Source organism: Rhopalosiphum padi, chromosome 3 (genome assembly GCF_020882245.1).
Source record: "Rhopalosiphum padi isolate XX-2018 chromosome 3, ASM2088224v1, whole genome shotgun sequence".
Classification (NCBI taxonomy): domain Eukaryota; kingdom Metazoa; phylum Arthropoda; class Insecta; order Hemiptera; family Aphididae; genus Rhopalosiphum; species Rhopalosiphum padi.
Window position 1 is genome coordinate 36,565,778 of NC_083599.1, and position 20,570 is coordinate 36,586,347.

General features: G+C 28.6%; 1 protein-coding gene across 1 annotated transcript in view; it reads left to right on the top strand.

Annotated features, from left to right (window-relative positions):
* The window catches only part of LOC132928056 (protein glass), a 64,147-nt gene extending 46,589 nt beyond the window's left edge, over positions 1–17,558 (top strand). Inside the window, exon 5 of the mRNA XM_060992619.1 lies at positions 16,706–17,558. Within this exon, the coding sequence (XP_060848602.1) occupies positions 16,706–16,902 (197 nt within the window). The 3' untranslated portion in view covers positions 16,903–17,558. The remainder of the gene's footprint in view (positions 1–16,705) is intronic.
* The last annotated feature ends 3,012 nt before the right edge of the window (positions 17,559–20,570 follow it).

A 20,570-nucleotide genomic window follows, 5' to 3' on the forward strand; every position in this document is an offset into this window, starting at 1 on the left:
GTCGGCGTTATTATTTGAAATTTTTACTTATCTTGAGATATAATTTTCATTTTTTATTTATATTTTTGCATGTAATAATAATATAATAAATAGTTGTATCATTAGGACGAAAGGGAATTTATCAGCTTTATTACCTATAACTTATAAGACATCAAGTCTAACTACGTCATAAGTATACAATAAGATAACTGAATTCTTATTTTCCCTGAAAAAAATTTGTAAGCAGCTGATAGCCACTGGTTTTCTTTTAATTTCTCGTTCTTATTCCAAAATGTATATAATTTATAAAGGCAGGTGACAGAAATCTTCAACTATTCGCAACGAAATATTAACCAAACATTATAGAGGCTCGTATGATTATTCAATAAACAATACTTAAATACCTTGCTAAACTATAAATAATTATGCTTCTAAAAGTTTTAACTGCCAAAATAGTCAATAAAAATCATAAATATGAAAATAAATTATTTGAAAAAAAAAATAATAATATTATTATTATCCTAATATTTTTAATTCCATTCTGGTATAAATAAATTCCTTTTTTTGTTAATTTATCAATTTATTTTTTCTTTTGCAAGACGATTATTACTTTGGAAGTTTTTTTTAAATAATTTAACCGTTTAGCTACATAATATGTTGATTATATATTTATGATATACTATCTGTATCAGGGAGTCAAAACGGGTTTTAACCCGGGTTGTAAAACCGGGTTACCCGCAAAAAATTTTCCACGGTTTTTAACACGAAACACGAAACCCAAAACCCGCAAAAAAATTTACCCGGTTTTAAACACAAAACCCGAAACCCGCAAAAAATGTTACCCGGTTTTGAACACGAAACCCGAAACCCGAAATATTTTAACCCGTTTTTACTCCCTGATCTGTATTACGAGACTCTGTCTGGAAAATAACAAACAAATATAAAATAATATATAGTGTCTAGTATATATTTCGATTTGAGTGCACATCAGTTAACTGGAAAGTCAATATCAGTATACCTCGCTTTATGGATAAATCAAACCTCGGTAAATTAGATATAGTACATGTTATTGCTGTATTTCAATTTAAGTATATTTATTTAATTTTGTATTCCGTTTGTTGACTTGCTAAAAATAAATATTATTATTATAAGTATAGGTACGTATAAATATACGATAAAATCGGTTTAAGCTTACCTCCGCTTGGAAATACAGATTTAATGCTGTTAATAATTAACTAAATTATTTAATGTGGTTCCGTTGAAAAAAACTTTAACAAGCAACTGTAAAAACCAGGCAGATGTCGTGGATTTCATCGCTCAATTATCCCGAGACAGAGGTTGGGCTTATAAAATTATGCTAAAATTTACTTCGTGGTATGTTCTATATATATTTTTTTTTTAAAACTGCAGCTTAACAATTGTTTAGTCGCTCTAGACTTTCAGAGCTAAACTCATTATCGGAATATTTATTTCAGTCTTACATTTATAATATGTAGACTATTGTTATTCGTGGTGTAATGTGAAACGCAATAAAATGTTTAATACAATATTATATTGTATCCCATGTGTATAATACTATATCGTATATTAAAAATGTTTTAGTAATCTGTAACCACCGTACGCGATTGATGAGTAGTGGCAGTTCTAGGCTCTTTTACTTTATCGCAGGGCTATGGTACGGGGGACGGTAGGTACTTATTTTGAATTGATAATTTTTCGTCGTTTCTTTAATGCCATATACGTATTGTATATTATACGTCGCGGGATTTGTGGTTTCGGTTAAGCCATTTATACTGCCACACCCATCACATATATTCCGAAACGTCACACCAAATAACATTATCGTCGTATAGTATACCCTTTGCAAACATCGACGGAAACAACTCACTGTATATAAGCCAATAGTTCGCATACATATTTTGTTTTGTATACATGTCAAACGTGACGCCCGGGACCCACCGCACTCGCAGTCGACGGAATCCGTTTATATAGCCTCCGACCGCGTGAAACGGTGTCGAGTTACGTACATGTATATATACGTATAATAACAATAATAATAATAATAATAGTATAATGTACACATATATACGACACCCTGTTAATAATACCACGCGTCGAGCTCATTAACGTGACAGTCCGTTTTACTAGGCTATACCGCGTAAAATCGCGTTAGGATAATATTAATATATTAGGTATACATCACACACAGTCCTTATTATAGTATAAACAGCTGCAATCGCAAACCTCGCGCATCAAGCTCACACAAATAATAATATGATGTGTGTGCAAACTGCAACTTTAGTGCGTAATGACAATAAAAATGTTGTGTGCAACGATATACGTTTAAGCATTATTGTACTTTATAATATATACGCGTATATTATGTGTATATAAACTGTGGAGAGAATATTGTACGATATAAATGCTGCTGCAGGGACAACGGCCGGTGCACCCTAAATAGTAGTACCGAACTGAGCAATTTGCGGAGTCTCGCCGGGGGAATTGGCGGCGGAGAAAAAAATTTGTTCTATTGTCGACTGCCCGGCGACCCTATGTTCGCGCTGTCCGTGATATTAGCTTTATTGCCCTCTTCTCGCGTGAAGCACTCTGTCGTATATAATATACGTACAAAAAATATATACGTTTATACATATATGTGTGTAGATAATAATAATCGTATAGATATATAATAATAATATCGCACCCAAGACGTATTATATTATATAATACGAGAGAGCGTTAAGTGCCGGTCTGAAATGACTTCGTGTTCGCAGGCGCAGTGGTGGCCGTGCGTGTACGCGTGCGACGACGACTTTTATTGGAACACATAAATCATAATAAACACCGCTCGCGCGTCGGAGGCGGTTTAATAGTTTAATTTGACTATATGTCTTCCTATATAACATGTAATAATATATATATATCCTTTGCAGCGTTTGAGGGGTTCGATCAAATCTCCAAAGTCTGCACGTATATTGCACTATGCCGCTGCAGTACAGCAGCGTACGTCTGCCAAATCGCACACGTCACATTATGATATACAATATAATAATTGTATTATAATAAGCACGTGTGTATATACATCCCTGATAAGTTAATAACGCGGATATAGGTGATGTATCGACGAGACCCCTCGAGTAGAATAGATTTTGCATCGTCAACCTATCGAAAGACACTATAGGGTAATATATACATATAATATCATATTTTCTGTAACCAACGGAAACTCAATAAAAACAAAAAAAAATTTCGATTTTAGTTAGCCAATAAATGTGAGCCTTCTCTTTGAAATGCTTAAAAAAAAAAAAACTTAATACATTGCCTTTATTAATATAGAAGATATTATATGGATACCTATGTAATAATTATTGTTACTTGTTAATTTTGTCTATCTCTTTTATACATAGGTATATACGGTTGTTTACTTCCATCGACTTAATTATAATTAATTACTCTATACCTGCTGATATATTTATATCTTTATAACTATATACTCGACCTAACTACACTAGAACTACGTGACTTTTAGGAACCATCTAATCCTCTATTACGTAAAGCTGTTTTATAATATATATTTATTATGGAAAATTTCTCGTCATTGAATCAATATAAATATCATGTCTACGCTACTAGAACGAGTATACTGTATTGGCTTCTTTAAAAATAAAATAACACAATATTTTAATTTATGTCCAGCGAAAATATAGTTTAATTTTAAGGTATTATTATAGCCTATCGGGGAATTAATTTTTAACGCGTTTTTGGCTGCAAATCGAGAAGCAACAGCGAGAAAGTTTTTGACAGCGCGTGAAAATCAAAATTTCAAGCAGTGATAATCTGAACTAATAGCGTCAGGGACAATATTACTAGCTATCATATTTATATTTGTATAGTATATATATATATTATATTGTATAGCATAAAGTATACACACCCTAGCTAACTAATAACTATATATTTAATTATGATAAAGTATTACAACTCGTACCATAATAAACTATCGCCATAGTATAATAATATACGGTTACTTTAATAGTAATAGTGATCATATTATATACGAACGACGGTGCGACTCGCACGCGGTAAATGTAAGACACTCAGGGAAAAGCGGTAAAAGAGAAAAAGCAGAAAGAAAAAAAAATTCGACAAATGGATATATAATATATAGTCGTACGCACGGCCCTACATTACATAATATATTATATATATAAGTCCTGCGGGAGACCTATATAGTGCTGTGCGAGACGAATCCGAGAGCTGATATATTGACGACCGTTTGATAAATAAGATATAAGATGTAGGGAATGTCGGGCACGTACGGAATTTGATAAGACGATGAACACATTTAAAAATCCCAGGACTTTATTACTGGACCGAATGCTGTATACTCGCACATGTATAAAGCAATCGGAACGGCGGTTGCGACGGGGTGCGCGTATCCGTATATATAGGTTTATATTGATATGTATAGTGGTGTGGGCCTCGGAGGTGGGTGCAGTGCGCAACTGCAGCAGCAGGAGAGTGAAGGGGCGAGGTGAGAAAAACGCGTGCTCGTTGATCTGTATAATGGAAATCTTGGTTCGGAATCAATCAACGTACACGCGTGTAACATACTACACACGTATACACACACACTCATTTATATATTATATACTCCCGTCTCGACTCAGACTCGATCGCCACCCCCTCGTCGGTTTAAACGATGTGCTTTTTTACTTTGTGTCCGATAGTATACGTGTGCACACGATTCACGAATACGTGGTGCTCGCATACAGGCAATACCCACCCTAACCAGCAGTAGCCCACCACCCCTATGATATTAAATAAATACCTGTATATTGTATATATATATATATATATATCCACATCACGTGTGTCTATTTTATATAGGTATGTTTATGCTATTTACTCTGTTCGCAACGTTTTATTTGAACTGCTGTGCAATCGTTTTTATACACACCGTTTTCTATCTATCCGGAACTTTGCGTTTTTTTTTTTTTTTATAAATCCTACCCGGGAATTTCCAACGTGGTATTTTTTTTTACCGCCTATCGCGTATCTCGATTCAACGCTTCTATAAATTTATCATTATGACGTATAATAATACCGCATTATATTATATAGGAGTATACAGTAGTGTTATACTGTACAAGAAATGTTATTATATCCAAGCGGCTTTATTACTTTGTGTTTTAACTATCACTATGTATTCATACTGACTACGTGTATTTGAAAGAAATTCAAGTTAGTTTTATTCCAGTATAAAATTAATATTATTATCTAATTTATCTTTGTATAATAAAAAAACCATATTTTTTAGACTAATTAATGCATAAGAGTTTAAAATTGTAGATATCAATTTTGAACGAGAATGGTATTAACTAGTACAAAATATTAATGTAAAAATTTTATAAATATATCGATAAGTTAAGATACCTTAAATACCACTAAATATGTTAATTTATTTTAAATATTTTTATCAATATTTTTATTTCAATTAACATATTGTAGCTTATTTAAAGTTAATTGTACAGGCAGTTACTTATTCTTTTTGCAAATAAATCTAAATAAAAATAATCAAAAAATTGAATATTTGTTTTTGGATTTAATAAATTTGAATAGTGGACGACAATATCAATGTGTTTGATTATAATTTGTATATTTCATGTTCGTCATAACTCATAATAATATATTGCAAATCTACGTACGATCTTAATAGAGGAACTAACACAGAGCCTATTTTTATTGGATAATTTTTGTATTCGTATGACTATTTACTAGTTCACTATTTTCACGTGTTACTAGTTCTTATACACCCTTATTGGTGTTATTGCTGATTTCAGTTTTAATATAAAATTTGAAAATTACATTTGTGGATGTTCAATACTGTTTTGATTAATGGTTATGCTTTTTTTTTAATAATAATCCCGTTAAAAATATGTCGACTCTGTGGCGCCGGGTGAACGACTGCATACGATATAATAAAATATTCCGATTACATAGTCAGTTTTATATATACATTAATTGGGACGAAAAGCGTAAGAATGTTTTGGCGCATTTTCTGCTATGAAAATTGTATATATAAATATGATATAATATACCTACGTATTTATCCAGTATTCACAATTAAAATAATCACATATATATGAATATATAGGTACGAATTTATTAATACATAATAGTTTCTATATAATCCAAGTCACCTTGACTATAGTATGTGAAAAGTTATAATATTATATGGAGAAGAATACCATGAATTACTTAACGGATTTATAGGAGGTACCGTGTGCACCATGGGATTCTACAAGGGGGCTATCAAAGTCTTCTGTTATTTATTACATGTGTTAATTCAGTTACTAAGTAGGTCATAAAAGATAAAAGTCACCTAACATGTGAAGGATTTATAATTTTTTTTTTTATCATAGTATAGTATTCTTCAATTTGATCTCGAAATTTTTACCACCTAGGTAGAAGGTAGTGGTATTGATGTAGACCAATGCCATGTCATGACTTTTTCCTATTCATTATTATACCTTTTAATCTTTTAATAAAAACGTTCTTCGCCGTGTTTTCGTTTATAAAGATCTCGGCATTCATTTTTTACGCATCATTGAATTTTAAGCATCATAGAAATATTATCTTCCAATGTTATAACTTTAAAAGTTTTGGGATTTATAAGAAATAATATAATACCAAACCGTTCACACATAATATAATAGTTATTGGTTTATTGCCAGATATTATATTTTACATTAATTATTCGAATTAACGCTAAATAACTGAACGTGAAGTAGTATATCTTTATGATATCTTTATTTAGCTAAGAATGGTTTAAGGCTCAACTGTTTTCGGAATAGGTTTTTATCTTGTATTGCCTAAATTTTCCCGATAGATAATCCTAGATACGATTAGTATTTTGAGCGGAATGTGTTTAGAATACCGATGCCATTGTCTTGTCAACAAGATGCAGGCGTGCATTTTATTTGCTCAATGGTATTAGACCTTCCCACATTAATTTGTATGTCTCTGACTTTTTCTTCAAATACTATTATGTTTTTCGTGCACTTATATCCACTAACTTTTATAGATGTTAACCAACCTTTAATCTTTATACATAGTATTTCGATATTTGAATAATTATTCATTATTAATCTTGATTTCAGGGTATAAATATATATGTTATTATGTTTTGTTTATAATTATGTGCTGTATATAAGTATGTTAGCAGTATATTATCATATTATTTATATTGAGTTGTCTATTTATTTTTCATTTTATTGTATACGATATATTTATGTGCAGGTTGCCTATTTTGCTGTAAATAAAAAATAAGAAAAAAATTCGGGCAATTGGGTCTACTATATTATAGTGAGCCACTGTAAAGAATATGTTAAATTTAAAAATGGTATATAATTGTAAATAAAAAACAATTCTAAGCAGAGACGTTCTATCAACCTTTATAATAGTAATATTAATTTAGTAATCTACTATTATTTTTTTTATTTTTTTATGAAAATATTAGATTTATTTTATTATTATGATAGTCATAAATATAATTTATGTTTAGTTATCATATATTATTTCATTTTTTAGTGGTTTTTGTAGTTTAACTCATGAGGTATTCCTGTAGTAAATGTTCAAACTTAGCTATTCAAATTGAAGATTTTATTAACTTTTTACTACAAAATATTTATAGTTATACATTTTCATGATTCTAGTTAGGTTAATCAGATTCGATTTTCTACCAGATACCATCCCTAAAGTTAAAAATTGAAGTATTTTTAATATCTCAAGAGGTGATGAGAGACACAAAAAAAAAATACATATTAAAAAATCAATACATTTAGTGCTTCACCAGAATCTAAAATAATATTAATATTATAATATATTATAAGATTTTATTAAAGCCTGTTTACATTACAGTGCTAATCTCGCTGTATTTGACATATTATTGAAAATAATACTTATGGTTCTGCTATACAGAATTGTTATACATATTTTTTCGATTATTTCTTAATAATAATAAGATAGTTTCTACAATATGTCAATTTTGTGGGGTATCATATTATTAAGCACAGCCTCGGTCGTTTTTATATTTGATTAAAAACATGATGACATCTGTCATCTAAATTATCTATAACATGACAATTGTGTAGTTTGTATTGAAAATGCCCAAAAACTTCAATGAAATTGCTTTCGAATATATCTGTGCTTTATTGCTATTATATAAATAATACATGCATATAACTACAAACATTTCTGGCGATTCTGAATAATAACTTAAAAATGCATATTGTAAATCGTGCACGTTGTATAATCTATAATAGCACATTGTGCACGCATACACGGTGAAAATAATATTATAAATGCAGAAATACATAAAACTATATTTATTATAGCGTGACTTGAAAATCATAAATATCTATATACAATAAGACACAATATAATATACATACATAAAAACATTATATACTTTAGTATTACTGTAGCATTATTGCACATAATATGCAGTATCGAACTGTAATGATTGTGTAGGAACTATAATAGTATAGGAGCATATAATATAACACAATATATTGTTATTTATTTTATCATACTACAGTTGGTATTTTAGTAATATAAGTACGACGGTTTTATGACGCCAACAAATTTAGATATATCATATATATGAGTATGGGATTTATAATTTTATTTTTCGATAATCGCTAATCGGTGTATCATATAATATAATATTATGCAGATATCTAGTATTACATATTATACCTAGTATTATATGGTTATTATAAACATAAATATAAATCACGTTCCGCTTAGGTATATTTCTTGCGTCACAATATAGCTGTTTTTACCGACCTTTTGGTAACTAATATCATGTAATAAATATTAAGTAACAATAATACCTACAGAGTACTTTAAAGTAATTTATTGTACGTTGTATAATATAGATATAATGTAGCATGTGCTTCATAGTAAAAAATGTATAATACGTTTTTTGCAAAAACGACTCGATTTACAATAATTTCACTCCGGAGGATTTTGTAGAATGATCGGTTTTCACGAATACACATGGCCGCCTCCTTGATAATAATACCTTTAGGTATGAAGTATGGCCTGTCCTACATACATACACACACACACGCACACACACACATTACACTTTACGCACTTATATATACATCGTACGCTGTGCAGTAAGCCCCTGGGGAAACCTATATTTCGCATTCCAAAGTGGCTCTTGGTTTGGGATTCTGCATTTACACAATATAGGAATATATAATATTAAAACCCGTCTCTCTGTATCTATATTATACACATGCATATACATATTACACACATACAAATATACATAATATTAGATATTATATTATACATGTATTATATATACATATTTTATATATTATAGTATTATTATATATAACACTTAGTGCAGGTTGATTGATTCGTTTTTCAGCATATTAAATTTAATACACAGTGACAACGCGTATAATGTATTTTATTGCTGTATATTATAAAATCGCTATTACCTATTATATAATACAAAGCATAAAAGCGAATGACAATAAACTTTGATAAACGCGCTTACCGTTTTATACGATAGCCGATAAGTCTAGATGAAAACTCAACTATACCCCAATTACGTATATTTGTATTATTTACAATACCTACCTATATTTTTATGTCAATATAAATTAATAATTACACATTTATAGTGATCACATTTAAATAAGTTATAACTTATATGATATGAACTTGCACTTTGCCGTAGACTGTTTGAAGTAAATTTCTGATGACGGCTATTACCTGGATACTATTTACTATTAACTACACACATTGGTTATAGTAAAATTTAACACTTTTCTCATTTACTCGGAAAAACTTTCAAAACTTTACAAGTTTAGTTGGATAAATGTAGACGTCGTAAAATTGCACTCTCGCAAATATTTTTGTATAAATATATAACTATAAAGCTTTCGACGCTAGTACCTATATATTATATCTAATATCTATCATACTATCAGTGAATTGTGTATTTGTGCGTGTATTATAACTTTTAATTTATATTTATATGTATATATAGGCACGTTGAATTTTTTTTTGCAGAAAGTGACATGTAAATGTACCTATTTAGGATAAATCTATAATGTGTATAATATATAGTAATATTACATAAAATTCAGTATTATATGCCTATATACAAAAACATATTTCAATAATATAATATAATCTTTGATTGTAATTGATTTAAAACCCTGATAGTTCACATATATTGTACTGTAGAACTGTATAATATACATGTATGATAGCTGATAATAAATTTAGAACAAAATAGTAAAATGATATACCAATTGCAGGCAATTACTAATTTGTTAACTTTTAGTATACGTCAGAAAACGATACATTTTTAGGAGAAGCGCGCTTTATATTAATAACGTCAATTTAAATTAACCGTAACCAGATCACCTGATGAAAAAAATAAAAATACCCTAAAGCCATCGCCAGGTATATTAGCTATATTATGTACAGAATAAGTGCACACATACTAAAATAAACAAATATGATATTAATCAGAGTTATTTTAAACGAACATTTTAGAGAAAATTCTTCAAATTGGATAATTTATACATTTTTTCTTTTATACGCATCACTTATTGATTTTTCCGATTTTGGTTAAATGAGTATTGCTATAGTTGATAAAATATATATAATTTCAAATTTTCATCATTATTGTACGTTCAAGTAAATAATAAATTATGATACATATAGAATAATAAAATGTAAATAAAAATATATTATAATGTTATAAAACATAACAACAAACGATAATAACTTTGCATCGTTTTACTGATACTCATCCTATAGGTACTAAAAATATTCATACCTATTTAAATGAGTTTTTTCTTCTCTATAACAGTTATACAAGAATATATGTATATATATTATTTAATTTTTTTTAAATCTTTTTTATTCTTCAAGAAAATAATGGGCCCCACTAAACATGTTCGTGTGGGGGTCCATGAGTTCAGAAATTGAAATATAAATTCATTAATTAATCACTATAAAATTAAATTATTACAATAAATTGGCAATAAACGGTTCTCATATAACTAAAATATCAATATAAATAATTAAATATTTTTTCTTTATTTATATAATATAATATTACCATGTAGTACCTATATATTCTGTAAAAAATCGTCTAGTTTAAAAAATAATACAATATTTGACAAAAAAAAAAAAAAACATCAATAATTACTAAAATAATCTAACTAATATACCTAAGTAAATAATACGATAATAATCCTTTACATTTATTGGTACGGGTCTGTCTATTTATTTCTTGTAAGTATAGCCAAAATTTAACTTTTTTTTAAGAATTTTAAAAGAGTTGCTATGTTTAATTTCTAACGGTAATATATTGCATGTAAATTTGTATACATCATTTCATGATCTTATATTTACGCCAGAATATTCTCGCAGTTCGAATCACTGTAACTCACGCGCTATTATCACAACTGTTGTTTTCTATTCATATAATTATAATATATTATTGGCCGTATCGCGCGTTCGCGTGACGATGATTTTCTATTCGTGTAAGATATTCCTCTCTAACCCTCCTCCTGACTCGTTTTTTTACTTTTATAAAAAAACATTATCGTATATTATATACCTATTAGGTATATCGCGCGTCATCACAGCTATAATATTATGACGGTTACCTGCAGCATCTCTATCACGCCTCTGTCGCTTATAGGTACATAATACTATATAATATTATATTGTATATACGATATTATCGTTCAATAAGGTACTCTGCACATACACATACACCCGCCCCGCCCACGTGTATATATAATAACATAATACGGACCAACTACGTTATTATTTTATACATCGCTCTGGCTATATTATATTATTACACAACCTGCAGCAGCAACCTTTATAATATATACAACGTGCGACGAATATTCCCTCGGGGCAGTTATCCGCGTTCACATTCGATAGCAGTATATATATATATATAAATAATAATATAATATTACGAAATATCGGCGGCGGGTCGAAACGCCACGGGGTGGGTGACCGTCGGTCGCGCGCTGCGGCGGCGAGGCGGCGTGATGCGGGCTGGTCGACGGGCGGGCGGTGGCGGGCTGCAGCGCGGTGGCAATAATAGAAACCTCGGTTGGGTGCAGTGATTGGCCGCGCACCGGCTCCACCCATTCGGGCAAGAGCTCACACACACGTACACGCTTACGCGCGTTACACGCGTACACGCAAGCACACACGCGCACACACACACGCGCGCGCACGCTCGATCGCGCGCACACAACCGCGTCGACTTGTAAACCGCGTGTAATCTGCTCGCGGGTGTGCGTGCGCAAGCCGTTTGTGTTCGGCATGCGTCGCGGAAAAAGACGAACAAGCGGGCGCGGTGTGTATAGTAGTTGCGGTGGCGGCGGCGGTGACGGCGCGGTGGCCGTGCTGCAGATGGTGGGATGCTGCGGCGGTGGCTGCAGAAAGGCGTCCGTAATCGTAACCATGGTAACGGTTTCGGCCGAAGAGAACTTCATTAGGAGCTGCTATATACCGTTCAATCACGCCGCCACCACCGCTGCCTATACTTATATACATATACTCGCCGTTATATATATATATATGTATATATATGTAAAATAATATATATATATATATATATGCGGCGAACGCGAAAATCCCCGGGCCGTCGAATACCTCCACAGGACCGAGCACGTCGTCACCGCATACCCCGCGGTCTACTAAAAATATATACGCTTATTTATATGCTGAAATGCAAAAGCGATGATGCTATTTATGTGTGGTTATTTTGCATGTACCTATATATATTATACGTCATGTAATTTTATAATGTATTATTATATTATACACTGATCGTCCGCGGGTAATAGTCGTTATATCCATTGTATAAATAATAATTAATAATACGTATTATTGTTAAAATTTATATATTTATTTAAATTTATAATAGTTAAAAATTGTACTTCATATTATATACTCGCTGGTTATATGGAATAACTATAGGTATACTGCTTAAATTTGGTAAAATATTGCGACAAAACGTAATTATTTCTGTTAGTTTTTCCTACTTTCATTACAAGTCTTATAATATTTGAAAATATTAGTTCTGCAGTACTCAGTGGGACCCTACTGGTTACTAATTAAACAAACAAAGCTCAATGGTGATATCTCACTGAAATTATTTCAACTTCGATAACTAATAATCATTTAAAATAAAATAAATTTACTGTACCTACATCACACTGTTCTGGAACCAAGTGCAAGCAGACAATACTATATAGTATCAAATGTTCTGTAATAAATTATGAATAAAATCCTAGAGTTTTGCTTTTATTTGTAATACAATTTTTAATTTTGATTTGGTTATAACCCTACATAGCTGTACGCATAAACACGGCAGTGTGTATATGCGAATACGACGTAGGAATTTTATAATAAGCTTGGGCGCTTGGCATGAGAGTTGGACGGTTCTATTTAATAGGGCCCTGACGCCCTGTGCGTGATGCACTTTTCTGCAATCATCAATCAGTATAAATATGCCACGGCCTTATCCATAAAAAATAGTAAGTACCTATACCTATATACACGTCTTCATTTAACATCATGTATATAGTTATGTATATATGTTATAGACGTTAAGTTCGGTGGCATCTGTACAACGAATCACGTAGAAATATAATATATTATTATGGATTTAGTTTTTGATTATGGACTGCTATTATTCGTATATAACATACACTTGTATATATAGGTATGCTGTTAGTAAAGATATAAAAAAAAATAATCTTATTTTTACTTACGAAAATGTAATGTCTTACGGTTTTATGTAACGATTTGATGGATGTTTTTGTCGTAAATATTATGTTGTTGATAAAACCTCAAGTGATTTTTAAATACGGATCACTCATCGTTGTATATAATATATATATTATATATTATATATATAGGTACGCCTATATATTATAGTGGTCGTTATAACATTGAATACATATTAAAATATTATTAAATTAAATAATAATCATTTTATTTTGATCTTGCTGCATCTAATCAAATTATATTATATTCGGAATTTATTTATTTAATTAACATTCAACTAACTACATAAATGAAATATGTACTTGTACGAAAAAAAAACAATAACAAATAAATAAACTCAATACAAATAAGATGATATATTACACTGCTAACATAATTATACATATGTATATGTGTATTATATATTATAATATAAGGTCATACGAGCATGATGGCCAAAAGAGATATAGAGTTTATAGGTAAATAAATGAAAAACAGAATGATTGCTGGATCAAAGGTAGGGGACACGAAAGTCAATGTTGAAGAGGAAATAATAGATGCAGCTATTAAGTGCCATTTAGGCACTAAATATAAGTATAATAATGTGTACGTCCGCATCATGTTGCGGATACGACTATAGTGTCAGTATATTTCTAGAAGACTCTTTCTGAAAGAATATAATCGATGTCTAGAATGATCTATCTGGAGAATGAAGAGTTTTAATATAGTGAGTAGGAAAAAGCCACGACATGACATTTATCTACATTAAGGTTAAGATCACTATACCTACTATTGTACCCGGCCGGTGGTTAAAATCTCGAGATCAGATTGAAGAGTATTACAATTATGTGGACCATTTAAGAAAAACATTATATCATCCACGCAAGTAGAGGAGCTTATTATTTATGATAATCTAATTATTGGTAACTAGGTTGACAAATATAATATATATATATATAAGAATACTGATAAATGTCTTCTTTGAAATAAGACCCTAATATAATCACGATATATCTATTATTATTTTTTTTCACTTTCTGAAAATGCTCAAAGTTCTGTTAACTGTTTCCGTGTAACATTTTAAATACGAATAACTCGACTCTGCCGAAACTCTACTATAAGCAGTACTAACCATGTTCGTCTATTTTATGTAATTTAGGTGTTGATCTTAAGTAAATTTTCAATTTGCATACAATTATAGCAATATTATATTATATAATTACATAGGTATATATTATATCGCTTTCGGTGTCACTCAGTATAATATTAATATATATACTCTATTTCACTTATTATTACACACAAATGTATATAGCTTTATGTATGTAACTTAAATAATATTGTTTTGCTTACACTTTATAGATACTTATAAATTATAACATTATACATTAAATTATTTGAAAAAAATATTATCACATCTGCACAGTTTTCTATTATTTTATTTATGTTCTAAACTTAAATCGTAATTTTTTATGCACATGAATGGCTATATTACTCTTGTTTTATGGTTTAAAATTGTGGTAAAGAATAGTTTTCTAAGAAAATATAATACGAGTGAATATTTAATGTTTAACACAAATAATCTTTTAAAGTTCAACAAAAAGAAGTGAAATGTTGTGCACTTCGCATAAAGTACAGAAAAAAATGTATTTCTTGTTATTAATTTTATTTATGACCATTCCCCTTCTCTCATCATAGCACACCTATGCTACCATTGCTACCTATATTGTTATTTTACCAAAACGATTTCACTAAATGTATCTTATCATCATGCATATAATTAAAATATTAAATATAAGACAATATACTGTATTTATGATATATATGACAATATATATAATATATTGTCTTGCTATAATGAAAACTAATACTACAAAAAAGTAAAAATTGGGAAAATTGTTTTTTTTTTTTGATTTTTTAATTTTTTTGCTTATTATCAAAACTATTCAATAATATTTAGATTGTTAGTAGTTGTAGTAATTACTAATTTATCTCAAAAATCGTTTTGGATAATTTTCTTTTTGCTACATCAATTATTAATATATTTTTATGAAGTTGATACCTCTATAGTAAACACTGTGTTGGCGATAAAAATTATTATTACGTTTACAAATAACTAAGTAGATATCGTGTACAATAGTGTACATACATTTCCATATTATTTATACTTTATAGAATACTGCTTATCGTTGTTCGGTAAATTTAGGGTTAGCAGATAAATACATAGACACCAGCGTATAATATAATATACTACATATTTTATACCCCCAAATATAATTTACTAAACAGATAGCAGTAAGCCAGTAGCTATACAAATAATAATAATACTGTACAGTGTTTTTTAGGATACATTATTATTTACAGCTTATTTGTCTAGTATTTGGCGATATTTTGGTAGATACTATATGTAGGTACTATGTACTATATTTCTCTGTATTTTAAAATAGTAAAATCGATCTAAAATGACTCAATAAATTATATGTCGATAATTCATAGATTTGAGGTCAAATCTATCGTTTCTTGATAGTACTGCTAGCTAGTTCGTGATTAAATTTCAGGATCTGAATTTCCGGACGAAATTTAAATTGTTGACAGTCACTTTGATTTTTAATTGTTTTGATTGATATTACATATTTTATCATCGTGTGTATTCCTTATCGCGTAATAATAAAAAAGTGTCTATAAATATTTTATCAAATAAATTATAATGTCTACAGCTGTTGCTCGTGCGATTTCCGTCTATACAATTATCATGAATATATTCGTATATGTGATATATTTGGTTTTATTGAAATTGTTGAATATTTATATAAACATTCACTGTTATTGAAATTTTTGTTTCATTAAATAAATGTTTTACTCGTTATTCGGTTTACAGGTGAAAAACCGCACAAATGTCAAGTGTGCGGCAAAGCATTCAGCCAGTCGTCGAATTTAATTACGCACAGCCGGAAGCATACTGGATACAAACCGTTTGCGTGCGACCTATGCGGCCGTGCTTTTCAACGTAAAGTCGACCTCCGCAGGCACAAGGAAACGCAACACACTGATTTCCGGTCTGGAAATCTCACGTAAGCCTAACCACCACCTACTCCACCACACACACACACAAACACACACACACACACACACATACATATATATATAAAAAAAAATAAAACAAAAAAATGTCTATAATAATTGTCGCGCATACAACACTATATTATAACTCGCACCTGTATCCACTTTTACATTACATTGTTATATATTATATATATAAACTTATATATTATATTAAATATGTATATAAGTGTCTTATCGTTTCTTCTGTTTCTTTATTTTTAAACTTCATTGTTTATAAAGTTTTTCCAACTTCAATGATCAATGGTAAATCATCATAATTATAATTATTAGTACCTATTATTATTATTGTCGTTATATTGGATTAAATATAAACCGCAGTCGCTGTGTGTTCATAATGTATTATAATATGTTATTATATTGTACACTTGACGACGTGCGATGTCATGTATGACATATATTTCTTAAATTAAATTATATAATTCATATTATAATACTTAATATTGTGTATTTGTTATGTATAATATACACATAAATCTTATACTTTGCTTATAAGATCAATGAGTATAAATATAGTTATATCATATATCATTAAGAACGTGCTTTTAATAATTATTATTATATATATCATATAATATATAATAGCTGTGTTCTTGTTTTCATATAAATGTTTCCATATTATTTATTTACGTATTTATTATCATTATCATTATTATTATTATTATTATTATATTATTTTTTTTTACCCTAAATAGTTACCTGTATTGTCTAGCTTTTCTTAAATAATAATAATTTTTAATGTATTTATAATATGTATTTCGTTTGATATTTACGTAATTTACGGCGATTTTGTTTTGTTGAATAAACGAACTTATCATTTTAACACATTTCGTTTCAACTGTTATTTGGAAAATTGAATAAAACAAATGTGTCTTTATCTGCATTGAAATCGTATTTAAATTTTCTTCTATTTATCTAAGCCTAAAATCTATTGTAATAATGTTTATTAAAAAAAAATATAATAAAAAAAATGAGTTTTATCAATGGTTTATATACTGCAATAGCAATGCAGATTATATCATCTACAGCTCACAAATCTTAATGACTAAATATTCATAGAAGTACTGTCTTTTTCTAGATATTATATTATTATTTTTCTAATCAGAATAAACTAACTTTATTGTGAAGTACATAACAATACTTATATTGCCTTCACGTACTCCAGCTTCACAGTTGTATATACAACTGAATAATTTTAAAACCAAAATGTTAATAATAATATTGACTTATTGTAGTTATATTTAAGTATGATTTATATTTCAGAAAATTCACTCCGTAAATTGATTATCTGTATTATTTCTTAATAAAAATAAAATTAACAGACTTCCCGTTGAAAAAATAAAATTATTTTAGTATCATTATGTATCACTTAAAATAAATAATAAATATTTATTATTATATGTACACCTATAATTATTTAAAAATTATAACTTTAGTAAAATTATATTAAAATGAGTTTATATTTAATATACATAGATTCATATTAATTAAATTCATAGTGTATATAATAAGGAAATAATCTTCATTAATTAATTACATTCAGGTTAAATTAAAGTTGGATAATACTATACTACAATATATGCGTAAGTAATACAAATATATGGTTAAAAACAATGATTTTCATTAAAAAAAAAAACTAATAATATCACATTTCACAGAATTTAAAGAATATAAATATTCTAAAAACATTTTTAATATATCTTATATTAGATATATATAAGTTATATTATTATTGTAATATTTTTAATGAATTATAATATATAACGATTAAAACAAGTTTAATTTGTCTAATAATATAGAAAATATAAAGTATGAAATGTTTCTGGATCGAAATAAAATACTATTATAAGTAAGTTTAACGCAGAATTGAGAAAATTTGAACTTTCAATATGTGACTTGGAATCAAAGTAAGTTAAATTACTAACCTAAACTTATATCGTAAAAAAACCTGCAACAATTTAAATAAAATAGTACCATCAACCAATAAAGTTATTCTATTTAAAATGCGTTACCATGTATATTATAATTTATAATTATATACAGTAATATGATTTACGTTTGTACGTTAAATTTGAACTTTTTAAAAAACAAATCAAAATCAATGTTTCACAATGTTACTTGTAAAACAATGTAAGTATTTAATAATATAGAGTAGATACCTATAGCTAGTACAATTTGCACCAACGTACACGATCGATTTTTTTTTCAACAATTAGTTTAAGCTACATCGTGTTCTGCATGAAATAGGTCATGAATAAATAAAAAAATAAACGAAAACTGTACATCAAAAAATTTAAAAACAGTGTTGATTAACACTATATATCCAGTAATTATATTTACATTATGTAGAGTACAATCATTAATCAAACTGCCACAAAATATACTAATTTGTATTAAATTTGAAATATTTGGATTTAATTCTTCAATTTGTTAAATTGCGGAACAATATATTTTTTTTGATTTAATATACTACACTTTTTTTACTTGACTGTTTTTGTGACATTAAAACATTTAAAATAAAAATATATGACCAGAGATGAATCTATCATTGATAATATAATATACCTATAGTTTTTATTCTTATAGCACTGCAAAATTTCTATACATTAGACCAGGGGTGTCCAACCCGCGGCCAGTGGTAAATTTTTGTGCGGCCCTCACTTCAATTTAAAAAACATTAATTAATTGTATAAAATCTATTAATATTACGAGAAAAAATGTATTAATTAAATGTATTAAATATTAATAATTGTAAAATATTGCTGGTTATTATTCGCTATAGTAAAATTATAAAAAAATATATTGTTGTAATATAGAATATAATTTAATCATTAAATTTGAATTTAATATTATTAAAAAGTATATGGCCCATAACAATACGTCTATACCTATTTGATGTGGCCCAGTGTTCACAAAATGTTGGACACTCCCGCATTAGACTATACCTATACTGCCCTCCTAGTGGAACAAGCAGTATCTCCAAAAATTGAATTGTTGGGAAAATTAGTTTTTCGATTTCTTTGTTTTTCACCTTAAAATCATTATTTTTACCCACTTTTTTTTTAATTAATTATTACTCATAGGTATTCTTAATTTTTAATTTCTAAACTTTTAATATAACTTTTTTTATTGTATTTAAGGTGATCAAATCAAAAAATGTGGTAATGTCGATGTCAAGTAGACTTCACAACAAATTTGAATCTGTTTTCATATACATTATCAGTTCATTAGATCAATCGATACATTTAACAAAGAGTACGTTTAAATTTCTATGTTCTGCGTGTATTAGACAAAGACAAAAAAGTCGGAATCGAAACCCTGTAAATTAATTTGTTTCAGTTATAAGTAAGTAAATTAAGGTAAAATGTTTCCATTATGTTGACCCCATAGATTTGAAATATATTTTGTATTGTGTATAGATTATTGTTTTTTATATTATAATCGTATATACTCGTATATATAAAAAATATATTCGAAAATATTATTTATAGATAAACAAATAAATATATATATATATATCAAATGTCGTATTGTAAATACGAAATTGTGGATGGTCGAAGTGTATTATCATTAATATACTATTAATGAATTCTAATAGCTAAAGGGATTAAAATAATCTATAT